The following is a 15935-nucleotide window of genomic DNA, read 5'->3' on the forward strand; positions in this document are numbered from 1 at the left end:
CTCTTTTTATTATTTGCCCCCCCCCCCCCCCCCCACCATTATTGATCTCCGCCGCGCTCGTTTGGCGGCTTTGAGGGTCTTTCACTGAAGCGTGATTAGATGTGCTGCGATTAATCTCTCCGGAGGAAAAACACGGCGAGATTAAATAAGATTAATCACCCAGGTGGAGGAAAAGAAGGAATAAGCTTGTCTATCGCGGCTCGCTGGAAACCGCTACAAAGTGGGCGACTAATTGCGGGAGATCACACAAGCGGAAAAACGCCACAACGCCGCAGAAAAGAGCGACAATTTGATATCGTTTTATAGACCTACGTTTAGAAAGGAGGGCGGGTGGGATTTTGAGTCGCTCAACCCCAGCTCTCCAGCTTCCTCCTGCCTTTTAGGGCGCATTTTTTTTTCCCCCCGCGCGACGCGTTTTAGGGGCAGCCCATTCATTTCAATGGGCTGGCCTATGTGCGTCAAACTCGCAACATTTTTTCAAATTGCATCGCACCAAAATGCAGGTTTAATTCATTTTTTGCAGGCACAAACGCACGTTTGCTAGATGCGTGGAGGGCGGGGGTACCATTAAGAATTAATAGCGCCTGCGCACGTCTGCATTGCGTTTTTGTGAACTGCAGGAAAACGCGCAACTTTGCAAGTCCTCAGTCTCATCTCAAAGTTCAACCGATGTGCCGTGGAAGATGGGACATTAATATAAAGAGGACGAGGAGGAGTGGGGCGGTACTGGGAGCCAATCAGGTTGCGCTGCATGCACATGTGCTGACAGGAGGAGAGATCAGAGTTAGCAGAGTTCATGACCTTTTCAGGGTGTGACACCACTTTATTGCTTAATTCTGTTAAATAAAGCGGTGTCACCCTTTTTGTGCCGTACAAAAATTCCCGTACACATCAGGCTTGCACCTCTAAACAGGCTCCACCCACTGCAGGCTCCCTGTAGAAAACTACAGGAGGGGGTGGAGACTAGATCAGTCACCCTGCAAAAGGAGAGAGAGAGAGAGCAGAGCTGTGGGAGGGGACAAGCAGGCCCCACCCACTACAGAAAATGACAGGAGGGGGCGGAGACTAGATCGGTCACCCTGCAAAAGGAGAGAGAGAAAGCAGGGCTGTGGGAGGGGACAAGCAGGTCCCACCCACTACAGGCTCCCTGCAGAAAACTACAGGAGGGGGCGGAGACAAAACCAGTCACCCTGCACGAGGGAGAGAGAGAGAGAGAGAGAGAAGCTGTAGGAGGGGCCAGCAGGCTCCACCCACTACAGTCTCCCTGCAGAAAACTACAGGAGGGGGCGGAGACAAGACCAGCCCCCCTGCACAAGGAGAGAGAGCAGAGCTGTGGGAGGGGACAAGCAGGCTCCACCTACCAAAGGCTCCCTGCAGAAAATGACAGGAGGGGCGGAGACAAGACCAGTCACCCTGCACAAGGAGAGAGATCAGCAGTGATTGGTCTTTATTACAGGAAGTCTCACACTGGATTACTGCACAGATCTGGAAGAAATACACAAAGTACAGTCGCTTCTCTAGGGCAGGATCGCACGCATGCATCTGAAAAACGCACGTAACGTGGTGACCTCCCCCCAGTCTGGGCAAAGTCACTGAGTGGAGCTCAAGGAACATCGGTCTGCTGCTGCAGCCTCTCACCTTGCCACTTGCTACAAAATTACAATGTTGCAGTCTGATCCCTGGGGGAGACTGAGGAAATGCTGCCTGCAGCAGACTAATGACATCATGTCAGCCTAGGCAAAGTTACAATGTTGCAGTCCGATCACTGGGGGGAGACTGAGGAAATGCTTTGTCCTGCCTGCAGCAGACTGATGACGTCTCAGCCTAGCTAAAGTCACCGAGTGGAGTCCATGGACGGCGTTTTAATTCTGAAAAAGGTCCACATTAATGTGTGCCGGTTTGGCGCTCTCCTGTTTACAGAGCAATGAGGCGATCGGAGGATTTTCGCGATTTTGGCGTCTCCGCTATCCGGCTACTTTAATTAGGTGACAATAATGAGATTCCGCAATCGGCAAACGACAGACAATATCCTCAGACAGGAGCAATCTTTGGAAATTTGCGCGATTATGTCCCCCTGGCTTGTCACCGGCCCCTCGAAGGCGCGTCACCAGCCCATCGGAGCACGGCGTTCGCCCCCCCCGGACATCCTCCTCGCAACCAGTGATTTAGTGCTAATCAAAAAGATTATAGCAACATGCGCATCCCCCCCACCCCCACCTCACACACCCCCCCCACCCCATCAGCCAGAAGAGTTTCCTCCGGGGTCCACAAAGTCCAATCAAGATCCGTCGCCGTCCCCGGGAACATGGCAGCCTGTCGCAGGGCGCCATTCGCCAGTGAGGACCGCCACCAGCGCTGAACGCACATTAATCACCACCCGGGGGGACAGGTCCCAGGCTGATTCATTTGTCAGCTCTTGCTCCACAGAACTTATCCTGGGCACATTAGCATCTCATTTGCATGTCATTAGCGTAGGGAGTGCTGAGAGGAGCGCAGGGGGGGGGGGGTGTTCGCGGGACGCCGCGCGTCCTGAGGGAGAAGCTTCATTGGGTGAGGAAGAGGAGGCGGCGGCATCGTAAACCCATCCATCGGCTTGGAGCAAAAGCTGGAACTCAAATGATTGGGAACTATAAGTGACAGCAAGCCCTGCCTGTCCTCAGAGCCGCATCGAGACTTGTGACTCCCCCGCAGTGCTCCAAACTTCCTCACCTCAATGGTGCCGACCAAGGGTCTGCCCCCCCCCCCCCGGGCAACCGCCACCGACCGATAATCCGAGGAATTCACTGAAAATAACATCATATGAATTACATCCCTCTCTGTACCAGAGGAGCTTACACTCTAATGTCCCCTCCCCCACAGTCACACACTATTATTATACATTTATATACAGTGCCTTGAAAAAGTATTCACACCCCTTGAAATTTTCCACATTTTCTCATGTTACAACCAAAAACATAAATGTATTTTATTGGGATTTTATGTGATAGACCAAAACAAAGTGGCTCCCAATTGTGAAGTGGAAGGAAAATGATAAATGATACAAATAAATATGTGAAAAGTGTGGGGGGGGGGGGGGCATTTGTATTCAGCCCCCTTTACTCTGATACCCCTAACTAAAATCTAGTGGAACCAATTGCCTTCAGAAGTCACCCAATTAGTAAATAGAATCCACCTGTGTGTCATTTATTCTCAGTATAAATACAGCTGTTCTGTGAAGCCCTCAGAGGTTTGTTAGAGAACCTTCGTGAACAAACAGCATCATGAAGGCCAAGGAACACACCAGACAGGTCAGGGATAAAGTTGTGGAGAAGTATAAAGCAGGGTTAGGTTATAAAAAAATCTCCCAAGCTTTGAACATCTCACGGAGCTCTGTTCAATCCATCATCGGAAAATGGAAAGAGTATGGTGCAACTGCAAACCTACCAAGACATGGCCGTCCACCTAAACTGACCGGCCGGGCAAGGAGAGCATTCATCAGAGAAGAGCCAAGAGGTCCATGGTAACTCTGGAGGAGCTGCAGAGATCCACAGCTCAGGTGGGAGAGTCTGTCCACAGGACAACTATTAGTCGTGTTCTCCACAAATCTGCCCTAAATGGAAGAGTGACAAGAAGAAAGACATTGGTGAAAGAAAGTCATAAGAAGTCCTGTTTGTAGTTTGTGAGAAGCCATGTGGGGGACACAGCAAACATGTGGAAGAAGGTGATCTGGTCAGATGAGACCAAAATTCAACTTTTTGGCCTAAAAGTAAAACGCTATGTGTGGGGAAAACTAACACTGCACATCACCCTGAACACACCATCCCCACCGTGAAACATGGTGGTGGCAGCATCATGTGGTGGGGATGGTTTTCTTCAGCAGGGACAGGGAAGCTGGTCAGAGTTGATGGGAAGATGGATGGAGACAAATACAGAACAATCTTAGAAGAAAACCTGTTAGAGTCTACAAAAGACTTGAGACTGGGGCGGAGGTTCACCTTCCAGCAGGACAACGACCCGAAACATCCAGCCAGAGCTACAATGGAATGGTTTAGATCAAAGCATATTCATGTGTTAGAATGGCCCAGTCACAGTCCAGACCTAAATCACATTGAGAATCTGGGGCAAGACTTGAAAATTGCTGATCACAGACGTTCTCCATCCAATCTGACAGAGCTTGAGATATTTTGCAAAGAAGAAGAATGGGCAGAAATGTCCCTCTCTAGATGTGCAAAGCTGGTAGAGACATCCCCAAAAAGACTTGTAGAGAAAGGGGGTTCTACAAAGTATTGACTCCGGGGGGCGCCATACAAATGTACCCCCCACACTTTTCACATATTTATTTCATTTATCATTTTCCTTCCACTTCACAATTATGTGACACTTTGTGTTGGTCTATCACATAAAATCCCAATAAAATACATTTAGGTTTTTGGGTGTAACATGACATGTGGAAAATTTCAAGGGGTATGAATACTTTTTCAAGGCACTGTAGCTCTGACATATACCGCAGTGCTGTACAGAGAACACTGAGCCAGTCACATCGGTCTCTGTACCAGAGGAGCTTACACTCTAATATCCCCCCCACAGTCACACACTATTATTATACATTCATATAGCTCTGACATATACCGCAGTGCTGTACAGAGACATTGTAACATTTGTCTGCATCAGAGGAGCTCTGAAGGTGATACAATGTTGCAGAATGTCGCCATATTACGCCGTGTTAATGTTGCTCTCATTGGATGGTGCCCCTCCCCCTCCTGCCCTCTATAAGGCTCTATAGAATTAGCACAGAAGTCATCTCTGACCCCCCCAGCTGTCTCTGCCCGTCACCCCCCCCCCATATACATTACCACCAACACAGCAAAGATTATCTATAACCTGGAGACGTTCGGGAGCCGCGGGGGGGGGTCTTAAAGTGGACCTGTCACTGCAGTACAGATCAGTCCAACGTAAAGGTGGAGGCCGAACCTCCACAGCAAGCAATATGCAAATATCGACTTTGCTCCGAGTCACAGCTCGGACACGCCCACCGTCCCAGAGTGCATTGCACACATCCGGCTCTTGAGACGCCACATTCAATCCACTGACATATTCTCACATCTTTGCTATAATGACAAACTGTGTGTCAAAGTCTGCCAGGGTGTCACCAGAACAGGAAGTGAGGGAGAATCCAGCTAATGGGGTCACCGACGCAGGAACAACACTGATATTTCCACCGGTCTGTTCGATTATTCAGTTACGGGCCGAAGCTTCTCAATCAGGACGACTTCCCATCCCCCCACTCATAAGTCTCACTCCTCTCTGCTGCATTATCTCCAAATCTATCTTCGCGCTATAACACGCAGTGACACACATCACGCATACACACGTTTTGTTTTTTTTCGTACTATATATATATATATATATATATATATAAAAGGCAGTCCATTTGTATCAAAGTAGCTTAAGTACCTTTTCTGAGTGTCGAGTTTTGCGCATTTTTTAACCCCGCCTTTTGCCGCATTCCGACACTTTTGGGGCACCACAAGCGCTATTTTGCATGTTTTATGTGAACGCGTGCAAAATTGCGCAATAGTTTGAATGCAGCCTCAGGCCCCGTTCACAACTGAGCAATTCAGGAATGTGTGCGCAAAATCCATAGGTGTGCGCACAGGGTGTGCCGGGCGTGACTAATCACCCCATGAGGTGCCAATTTCCACTGCTTCCTGTCTCCCCTGTGTAGTGCTGTCAGCTTCCCTCCTCTCCTCCAGTAGAGGGGGAAGGGGCTGGTAAATATTTAATTAACCGGCCCCTTCCTTTTCTGAATGAACACAGTGAGTGATCTGTACTGATCACTCCCGTCTTCATTCATAGCTGAAGCATAGTAAACTATGTTTACTGCAGAGGAAGGGACTAGAGAATCTCATTTTCTCACTTTTGCGTTTCTCACTTTGCGCTCATTCACTCGAACAGGTTGCCCTATTTGCGACAAACGCGCCAAAGAAGCTGCTGCGCCTTTTCAGGCATACCCTGTTTCCCTGAAAATAAGACCTAGCGTGATTGTCAGTGATGGCTGTAATATAAGCCCTACCCCCCAAATAAGCCCTACCCTGTTTCCCCGAAAATAAGCCCTACCCTGAAAATAAGACCTACAAGGACTTTAACTCGGGCTTATTAGGGGGGTATGGCTTATATCGCAGCCATCACCGACAATCACGCTAGGTCTTATTTTCGGGGAAACAGGGCAGCAGTTCACGTGTTTTGTTTTTTTTGTTTGTTTTTTTTCTGCACGTTTTGCCACATGCCAAAAATTCTGTGTGAGCTGGCCGCATTTGGGGTGTCCTTAGGAATCAAAAGCACCACAAGCGAGCCTCGCGTTTTTCACGCGTTCCAGGAATGACACCCCAAAACGCGGCAAGCAGACGCCTCACGAGGCTTTTTCCAACAAACGTCAACAAAAATGCGTTTGTTGCGCGTAGGGCAGCCCGTTTAAATGAAGGGGCTGCCCGATGCATGTGGCGAGCAAGTGCGCATAAACGCAGCAGCAGTCGCCACGCGACGCAGTGTGGCTGGGACTAGACATGTGCACCACCGAAAAAATGCGTTCGTTTTAGTTTTACTTGTTTTTGTTTGGGTTTTTTTTTCAGGTTTCGGCTCGTTCGTTATGTTAGAAAATTTGTAAATCTGGAAAGTTTGTGAATTTGAAAATCCGAAAAATTCGAAAATCCAAATAGAAGAAAGAAAATCAGAAAATTTGAAAAAATATGTAACTAATGAACTAATAATAACTAATTATTAAATTCTAGGTATTGGAATTTCCTGTCAAATTTGGCTGTTAGTTAACGAATACCAATTTATCCGAAGTTACGAATTATCTGAAATAACAAATGCCGCATCTAAGCGAATGGAACAGAAAGAATTAATAATAATAAAAAGTTTTTATTATTATTATTATTATTGTTATTTATTACTATTAATTCGTTACATTCCATTGGTTTAGATGCGGCATTCGTTATTTCGGATAATTCGTAACTTCGGATAAATTCGTATTCATTACGTTCACAAACAGCCAAATTTGATAGTAAATTCCAATACCTAGAATTTAATAGTTATAGTTATTCTTTTCGAATTTTTGTTCTTTTGAATTTTTCGGACTTTTGAATTTCCGAATTTTTGGATTTTCAAATTTCCGAATTTTCGAATTTACAAATATTTGGAAAAACTCGCTGAATGGGTTTTCGTTAATTCGGAAATTTCCGAATGAACGAATTTTTCAAAATGAGTTTAAAAAAACGGATTTGGAACGAAACGAATTGCGCGTGTCTAGTTGGGACCCAAAAGGTATAAAGTATGAGACTTTACATGAATGGAGTGCCTAAAGAAGAACTGATTGTACAATCTCCTATGATCCAATTTATCCAATCAGGAAGGCCCGTGTGCGACATTCTTTTTGGCGGATCCAAGGCAGATCTGGCGACGCAGCCGCGACATTTATGAGGGTGTCGGGTTCTTTTTTGGCTACAAAATAGGGATCGTTGGTTTGCGTTTTTGCGATTCCGGCAGTTTCGTGGCGCTCCGTAACGCCGGGGGACTGCGGCACTTCGCGGGTGGAATAATATTTGGCGGAACGTGCGGCGATCAGAGGGAGCAGATCTCATCATCGCCGGGAACGACGTCCCTAATGGAGATAATAAACAATGTATGGATGGCGGTGTGACTGTCTCATCCATTATTCATGAGAGGCGGCCTCATTATGCAAATTTGTTAAAAGACACAACATATGTTACTGGCAGCGGTGCGGGGGAGGGGGGCTCTCAGGTCATATAGAGCACGGGGGGGGGGGGGGGGGGGACTGCGGCTGTCTGCCAAGAGGGACGGGGAGAATAAAAGCGGGATTGGACAGGATTACGGGGGAAGGGAATGGAGGACGGGATGTATAGCGGATTAGAGGGTCCGGTATTGGTGGAGACACCTGAGGCATTCTCTTATCTGAAATCACAAGAGCAACGCACGCATTTCTGACTTCACCACTTTTAGAGTGAAAAGGAGTCTCACTCGTCTTGCAGCATTCTTTTCAGAGAAAGTAATGGTATGCACTGGGCCCCCTCTATGATGTCATCCTACTATACAGGAAATCTCACCATTGTGGGAGGGGCAGAGACACAAACTACTGCAGGAAATCTCATCATTGTGGGAGGGGCAGAGACACAAACTACTGCAGGAGATCTCCCCATTGTGGGAGGGGCAGAGATACAAACTACTGCAGGAAATCTCACCATTGTGGGAGGGGCAGAGACACAAACTACTGCAGGAGATCTCACCATTGTGGGAGGGGCAGAGACACAAACTACTGCAGGAAATCTCACCATTGTGGGAGGGGCAGAGACACAAACTACTGCAGGAAATCTCACCATTGTGGGAGGGGCAGAGACACAAACTACTGAAGGAAATCTCGCCATTGTGGGAGGGGCAGAGACACAAACTACTGCAGGAAATCTCACCATTTTGGGAGGGGCAGAGACACAAACTACTGCAGGAAATCTCGCTATTGTGGGAGGGGCAGAGACACAAACTACTGCAGGAGATCTCCCCATTGTGGGAGGGGCAGAGACACAAACTACTGAAGGAAATCTCGCCATTGTGGGAGGGGCAGAGAGACAAACTACTGCAGGGAAATCTCACCATTGTGGGAGGGGCAGAGACACAAACTACTGCAGGAAATCTCACCATTGTGGGAGGGGCAGAGACACAAACTACTGAAGGAAATCTCGCCATTGTGGGAGGGGCAGAGACACAAACTACTGCAGGAAATCTCGCCATTGTGGGAGGGGCAGAGACACAAACTACTGCAGGAGATCTCCCCATTGTGGGCAGGGCAGAGACAAACTACTGCAGGAAATATCCCCATTGTGGGAGGGGCAGAGACACAAACTACTGAAGGAAATCTCGCCATTGTGGGAGGGGCAGAGACACAAACTACTGAAGGAAATCTCAGTATTGTGGGAGGGGCAGAGACACAAACTACTGCAGGAAATCTCGCCATTGTGGGAGGGGCAGAGACACAAACTACTGCAGGAGATCTCCCCATTGTGGGCGGGGCAGAGACAAACTACTGCAGGAAATCTCCCCATTGTGGGAGGGGCAGAGACACAAACTACTGAAGGAAATCTCGCCATTGTGGGAGGGGCAGAGATACAAACTACTGCAGGAAATCTCAGTATTGTGGGAGGGGCAGAGACACAAACTACTGAAGGAAATCTCGCCATTGTGGGAGGGGCAGAGACACAAACTACTGCAGGAAATCTCCCCATTGTGGGCGGGGCAGAGACACAAACTACTGCAGGAAATCTCACTACTTGTAATAGCGCCATGATTGAGTCACTGATTATCCTGCAGGTGATTGAGCTCCACAATAGATTGTCTTCTCATCACAACATAATATGCTATTAAAACATAATTAACCAATAAAAAAGCGGCGTATCATCCTGCCATGGCGGTGTGCATTTAGGAGACACCACTTTATATAATGTATATCATTCAGATGACACATAAACATTAGTAGTCACTTTGTCGCGGTCTCCCAGCTGGAGATGACAATGAGAGACAATCAGATTATTGGCGGCAGGAAAACAAATTGTGAAGCTGCAACATTGTAACAGGTACAGAGATCCGGCTTCATAGGGAGAGCCTGGGGGCCCGGGGCCCGGACCCAGCACAGGGGGGCGTATAAACATCAAAATGTCAGACATATTCCATCCTATCAGTCCTCACGTGTGGTGGCTGCATTCGTTTTCTTTTTTTATAAGCCAAGTACAGAAATCCAGTGTCCTGAAATGTCAAACAATATGACCAGCCTTCCCACAGCTGTCTCCTGTGAACTATGGAATGATAGAGATGAGGACAAAGGGAGGGGTTTGTAGTCCAAATCCGGAGAGCAGCTTAGGGTGGCAACGCTGCTCCTCCATAGACACAGTGAGGAGTGGGTGTTGTCACCCTAGAACAGGAAGTGTTCTTACTGGCAGGATCAGCAGGTGGAAATAGGGAGGATGACCTGAATGGAAAGTTTTATCGTGCGTAAGTGCGGCGTCTGAGTGAAGTCACCTTCTATCTCCTTCTAGTCATACACCCGCCATGTTGGGATTCGGGACGGATTCTCAGTTGGAAATTATTTGAATTACCTTTTTATCATCACAAGGAAAATGCTTCTTCCTGCCCCCTCCAGTGCTCTGTGCTAGCAGAGCTGAGTAACAGCCACACCCTCCTCAAAAGTGTACTTACAAAGGAGGGGGAGTGATCAGAGACAGGGGGCGTGTCCGATCAGAGACAGGGGGCGTGTCTGATCAGAGACAGGGGGCGTGTCTGACCCCAGAGGAGCGTGTCAGATCAGGAAAGGGCAGGTCTGATCAAAGAGGGGGCGTGTCTGACCAAAGTGGGGAATTTCTGGTCAGAAAGGGGAGTGTCTTTCGGGAGAAGGAGCATGGGTGACTAAAGGGAGGGCTTTATGATTGGAGAGGGGGTTCTGTTTAACCAAAGAGGGGCGTGTCTGATCAAAGAGGGGGCGTGTGTGACTAGAGAGGGGACTTTTTGATTAGAGAGGGGGCACGTCTGACCATAGTAGGGAATATTTGAATAGAAAAAGAAGTGTGTTTGACGAGAGAGGAGTGTCTGATCAGGGAGGGGGTGTGACTGAGCACAGAGGGGAGTGCCTGATCAGAAAGGGGTGTGTCTAACCAGAGATCGGGCATGGTTGCATAGAAGGAGGGCCCTTCTGATTAGAGAGGGGGCATGTCTGACCAGTGAGGGGGTATGGTTGACTAGAGAGAGGGCTTTCTGATTAAAGAGGGGGTCTGTTTAAACAAACAAAAAGGAGATTGTCGGACCAGAGAAAGGATTGTCTAATCAGAAAGGGGGCGTGTCAGATCAAACAGGGGGTGTGTTTGACTAGAAAGGGGACTTTCCGATTAAAGGGGGTGTGTCTGACCAAAGTGGGGAATTTCTGGTCAGAAAGGGGCGTGTCTTACCGGAGAGAGGGCATGGTTGACTAGAGAGAGAGGGCTTTATGATTGGAGAGGGGTTTCTGTTTAACCAATGAGGGGAAAGTCTGATCAGAGAGGGGGCATGTCTGATCAAATAGGGGGCGTGTTTTACTAGAGAGGGAACTTTCCAATGAGAGGGGGCATGTGTGAACATAGCGGGGAATGACTGATCAGAAAAGGGGCGTGTTTGATAAGAGAGAGTAGCGTCTGATCAGGGAGGGGGTGTGTCTGAGCATAGAGGGCAGTGCCTGATCAGAAAGGGGCATGTCTGACCAGAGAGGGGGCATGGTTGCGTTTAGAGAGGACTTTCTGATTAGAGAGAGGGCATGTTTAACCAAAGAGGGCGTTGACTGACCAGAGAGGGGAGTGTCTGATCAGAAAGGGGCGTGTCTGACTAGTTCTGTTACTGAGTGCACTGGGTCTAACTTTGGTGCCTACTGGACAGCACAGTCACCCAACACAACTGCCCCAAGACTAACACATTGTAGTTTGTTTCTGTGACTTCTGTTGGTCTTTATGAAAATTCAACCAGTAACCCCCCTGCCCCCCCCCCCCCCCCCCCGGGAAGGTCCCCCATGGCCCAGATGGGTTGTATGTACTCACCCCTTGCAGCTGTTGAGCCCCGGCGAAGTTCCGCATGACCTGATGAAACTCGCGCTCCAGCCGCGTGGCCCAGTACTGCATCCTGTAAAAGAAGACAAGACAAGTCAGAGGGGGGTCCACACTCTGAAGAGGGGCAAATATCTGACATGGCAGAGGGATGGTATGGGTGGGACCATGCAGGGGCACACAACAAGACATGAGGTCAGAGGGGTCCAAACACCTAAGGGGGCAAATATCTGACATGGTGGAGGGAAGGTACAGATGGGAATCTGCAGGGGCAAACAAGACATTGAGGTCAAAGAGGTCCTCACACCTAAGTAGGGCAAATATCTGACATGGCGGAGGGACAGTATTGGTGGGATTCTGGCAGGGGAAAACAACAAGACATGGAGTCAGAGGGGTCTACACATCATGGGGGGGGGCGCAAATATCTGACAAGGTGGAGGGACGGTAGTGGTGGGATCCCACAGAGGCAAACAAAACATGAAGCCAGAGGAGGTCCACTAACCAAAGGGGGCAAATATCTGACATGGCGGAAGGATGGAACATGTTAGACCTTAGCAGGGGCACACAACAAGACATGATGTCAGAGGGTTCCACACACTGAAGATGGGGAAATATCTGACACGGCACGGGACAGTACAGGTTGGATCCCATGAAGGCAAACGAGACATGAGGCCAAAGGATGTCCACTAACCGAAGGGGGCAAATATCTGACATGGCGGAGGGATAGTACATGTGGGACTTTGGCAGGGGCACACAACAAGACATGAGGTCAGAGGGGTCCTCACACCGAAGGGGGGAAAATACCTGACATGACTGGGGGCGGTACAGGTGGGATCCCACAGAGGCAAACAAGACACAAGGTTAGAGGAGGTCCACTAACCAAAGGGGGCAAATATCTGACATGGCGGAGGGGCGGTACGGTGGGATCCCACAGGGGCAAACAAGACAGGAGGTCCACTAACCAAAGGGGGCAAATATCTGACATAGCGGAGGGGCGGTACGGTGAGATCCCACAGGGGCAAACAAGACATGAGGTCAGAGGAGGTCCACTAACCAAAGGGGGCAAATATCTGACATGGCGGAGGGGCGGTACGGTGGGATCCCACAGGGGCAAACAAGACAGGAGGTCCACTAACCAGGGGCACACAATAAGACAGCAGACATAAAACCGCACACAATGGGGTGACATGATAAATGGCGAGGGAAGGCGGCACGGCCACCACACAGAGCGGATAACACGCCAATAATGAAGTCCCATTAACGGAGGCCGCTGTAGCTTCATTAAACGCTAAGCACAGACCTGTCCCCTCCGCACCTCCTTTATCAATGTAAACGAGGACATCCGGCGAAATCAATACGCTTTTATCAGAATGGAACACCGGTGTCTGCGCCGCAGGGCAGCGTCCGTCCCGTGTCACCATCACTCAACAGCCAGACATGGCATCCGCACGGTACGATTAACCCAGAAAACACCAATCACAATCAGAGCCCGTGCACACAGAACCGAACTGCGTTCCACTCCGCCGCAAATTTCACTACTGTCTCTTTAAATCTCTAAATATAGATCCTATCAGTAGATAACCATCTGATCCTCCAAAAAGATACACCCAGGCATACTATGCGTCTGTGCCGCCATGATGTAAAGTGGCAATAGATTCTAGTTCCCTTTTTGTCATGCAATTTCTTCTGAAGGGGTTGCTTAAGAGTTTTGATTGGCTTATTGTAGGAAAATTAAAGTGGACCTGTCAGTAACTTTACTAGTCGGGATGAATAAATTCCGGACATGTCCCAATGTACAGCAACAGGATCTTGAGCTCCAGTCAGAGACTTTGCTTAGGCTGAGGCGACGTCACCACTCAATGACTTTGTCTAGGCTGAGGCGACGCCACCACTCAATGACTTTGCCTAGGCTGAGGTGACATCACAACTCTATGACTTTTCCTCAACTGAGGTGACGGCACCACTCAATGACTTTGCCTAGGCCGAGGTGATGGCACCACTCAATGACTTTGCCTAGGCGATGGCACCACTCAATGACTTTTCTAGGACGAGGGGACAGCACCACTCAATGACGTTGCCTAGGCCAAGGTGATGGCACCACTCAATGACTTTGCCTAGAATGAGGTGAGGTCACCACTCAATGACTTTGTCTAGGCTGAGGTGACATCACAACTCTATGACTTTTCCTCAACTGAGGTGACGGCACCACTCAATCACTTTGCCTAGGCCGAGGTGATGGCACCGCTCAATGACTTTGCCTAGGCGATGGCACCACTCAATGACTTTTCTAGGACGAGGGGACAGCACCACTCAATGACGTTGCCTAGGCCAAGGTGATGGCACCACTCAATGACTTTGCCTAGGCTGAGGTGAGGTCACCACTCAATGACTTTGCCTAGAATGAGGTGAGGTCACCACTCAATGACTTTGCCTAGGCCGAGGTGATGGCATCACTCAATGACTTTGCCTAGGCAACAGCACCACTCAATGACTTTGCCTAGGCCGTGGTGATGCCACCACTCAATGACTTTGCCTAGGCGACGGCACCACTCAATGACTTTGACTAGGCGACGTCACCACTCAATGACTTTGACTAGGCGACGTCACCACTCAATGACTTTGCCTAGGCAACGGCACCACTCAATGACTTTGCCTAGGCCGAGGTGATGCCACCACTCAATGACTTTGCCTAGGCGAAGGCACCACTCAGTGACGTTGCCTAGGCCGAGGTGACGTCACCAATCAATGACTTTGCCTAGGGTGAAGTGAGGTCACCAGTCAATGACTTTGCCTAGGGTGAAGTGAGGTCACCAGTCAATGACTTTGCCTAGGCTGAGAAGCATTTCCTCAGTCTCCCCTCCCCCAGTGATCAGGCGGCAACCTTGGAACTTTGTAGCAAGTAACAAGAGCTGCACAGATGCCTGTGGGCCGGAACCTCAGTCCAGGAAGTAGATGGTGACCCTAGACGATGCCTGAACAAAGATGGTGCTGTCCTTCTAGAGAGCAAAGCAGATAAAGGTCAGGGGGAGCACAGTGATCTCTGTCACAGGTAATAAATACCTGTAAGGGTTCCACAGACATCATATGCAACACGTATGCTGATGACAGGTTCACTTTAAATCCATCTTTAAATTAATTATTTTCTATACCCACAGTAGAAATCAGGCTGAGAGTGGGAGCTCCAGCACCATATGCCAGTCAGCCTCTGCTACACCCGTCACACAGGGCTGTCAATCAATATGTTTCATGCAATGGGGGCAAAAGGGATGGCGGGGGGGTTTGGCAAAACTTGCAGAGGCGTGTGGGAGGCTCAACAGTGGGGTGATCCAAGGTTGGCGGCGGGAAGGTGACCCAACAATGGTGCCTTCCTTCTAGCAATACTTAGGGAATGTGACTCACAAGACTGGCTGAACAGAATCAGCAATATTTTGTTGGGTCATGGTTCTCTGAGTATCGGTGCCATTTATTAAATCCAGTCTGGAAACATGAGACCCCGATGGGTGAAGGAAGGGCAGGATGGGCGCCCGAATTAACCTCAGGCCCAACGGGCGGCCCGGAAGGAGTTAATGACTGCGATGACACGGGCATCTTTCTCTAGTTAGAATAATGGCTTCCTTCACAGGCCAACAGACTCCAAATTACCTGTGAAATATATTTCCCCAGGCACGCAATTGGCACTCCTATAAATTACCCGGTTTAATGGCCGATGGAATTCTCTTCCCGCTATCGGATCCGCTAGATTTCAGACCGGGTCTCTGCGCTCTGATGGCAGGTAGGAGCCCCCAGCATCGCGCGCCACACTACACCGAACCTTCTCTATAGAAGGACTTCAACGCAGAAATATTCTTGGAGCTGAAACACCCGCCGGGGGCTTATTCACACCGTACGTGCGGGTCACAAATCTGGCTGATTATCTCCTGTAGTATGTCTGCAGTCTCTGACCATCTCCTGTAGTATGTCTGCAGTCTCTGACCTTCTTCTGTAGGATGTCTGCAGTCTCAGACCATCTCCTGTAGTATGTCTGCAGTCTCTGACCTTCTCCTGTAGTATGTCTGCAGTCTCTGACCATCTCCTGTAGTATGTCTGCAGTCTCTGACCATCTCCTGTAGTATGTCTGCAGTCTCTGACCTTCTGCTGTAGTATGTCTGCAGTCTCTGATCTTCTCCTGTAGTATGTCTGCAGTCTCTGACCTTCTCCTGTAGTATGTCTGCATTCTCTGACCTTCTCCTGTAGTATGTCTGCAGTCTCTGACCATCTCCTGTATTATGTCTGCAGTCTCTGACCATCTCCTGTAGGATGTCTGCATTCTCTGACCTTCTCCTGTACTAT

General features: G+C 49.1%; 1 protein-coding gene across 4 annotated transcripts in view; it reads right to left on the reverse strand.

The window, feature by feature from the left end:
* CACNA2D2 (calcium voltage-gated channel auxiliary subunit alpha2delta 2) overlaps positions 1–15935 on the reverse strand; it is a 339422-nt gene that overhangs the window by 252429 nt on the left and 71058 nt on the right. For all 4 annotated transcript variants that reach the window (XM_073591600.1, XM_073591599.1, XM_073591598.1 and 1 more), the window contains exon 2: positions 11601–11682. In XM_073591600.1, the coding sequence (XP_073447701.1) occupies positions 11601–11682 (82 nt within the window). The remainder of the gene's footprint in view (positions 1–11600; positions 11683–15935) is intronic.

The sequence above is a fragment of the Aquarana catesbeiana genome, linkage group LG07 (assembly GCF_042186555.1).
Source record: "Aquarana catesbeiana isolate 2022-GZ linkage group LG07, ASM4218655v1, whole genome shotgun sequence".
Classification (NCBI taxonomy): Eukaryota; Metazoa; Chordata; class Amphibia; order Anura; family Ranidae; genus Aquarana; species Aquarana catesbeiana.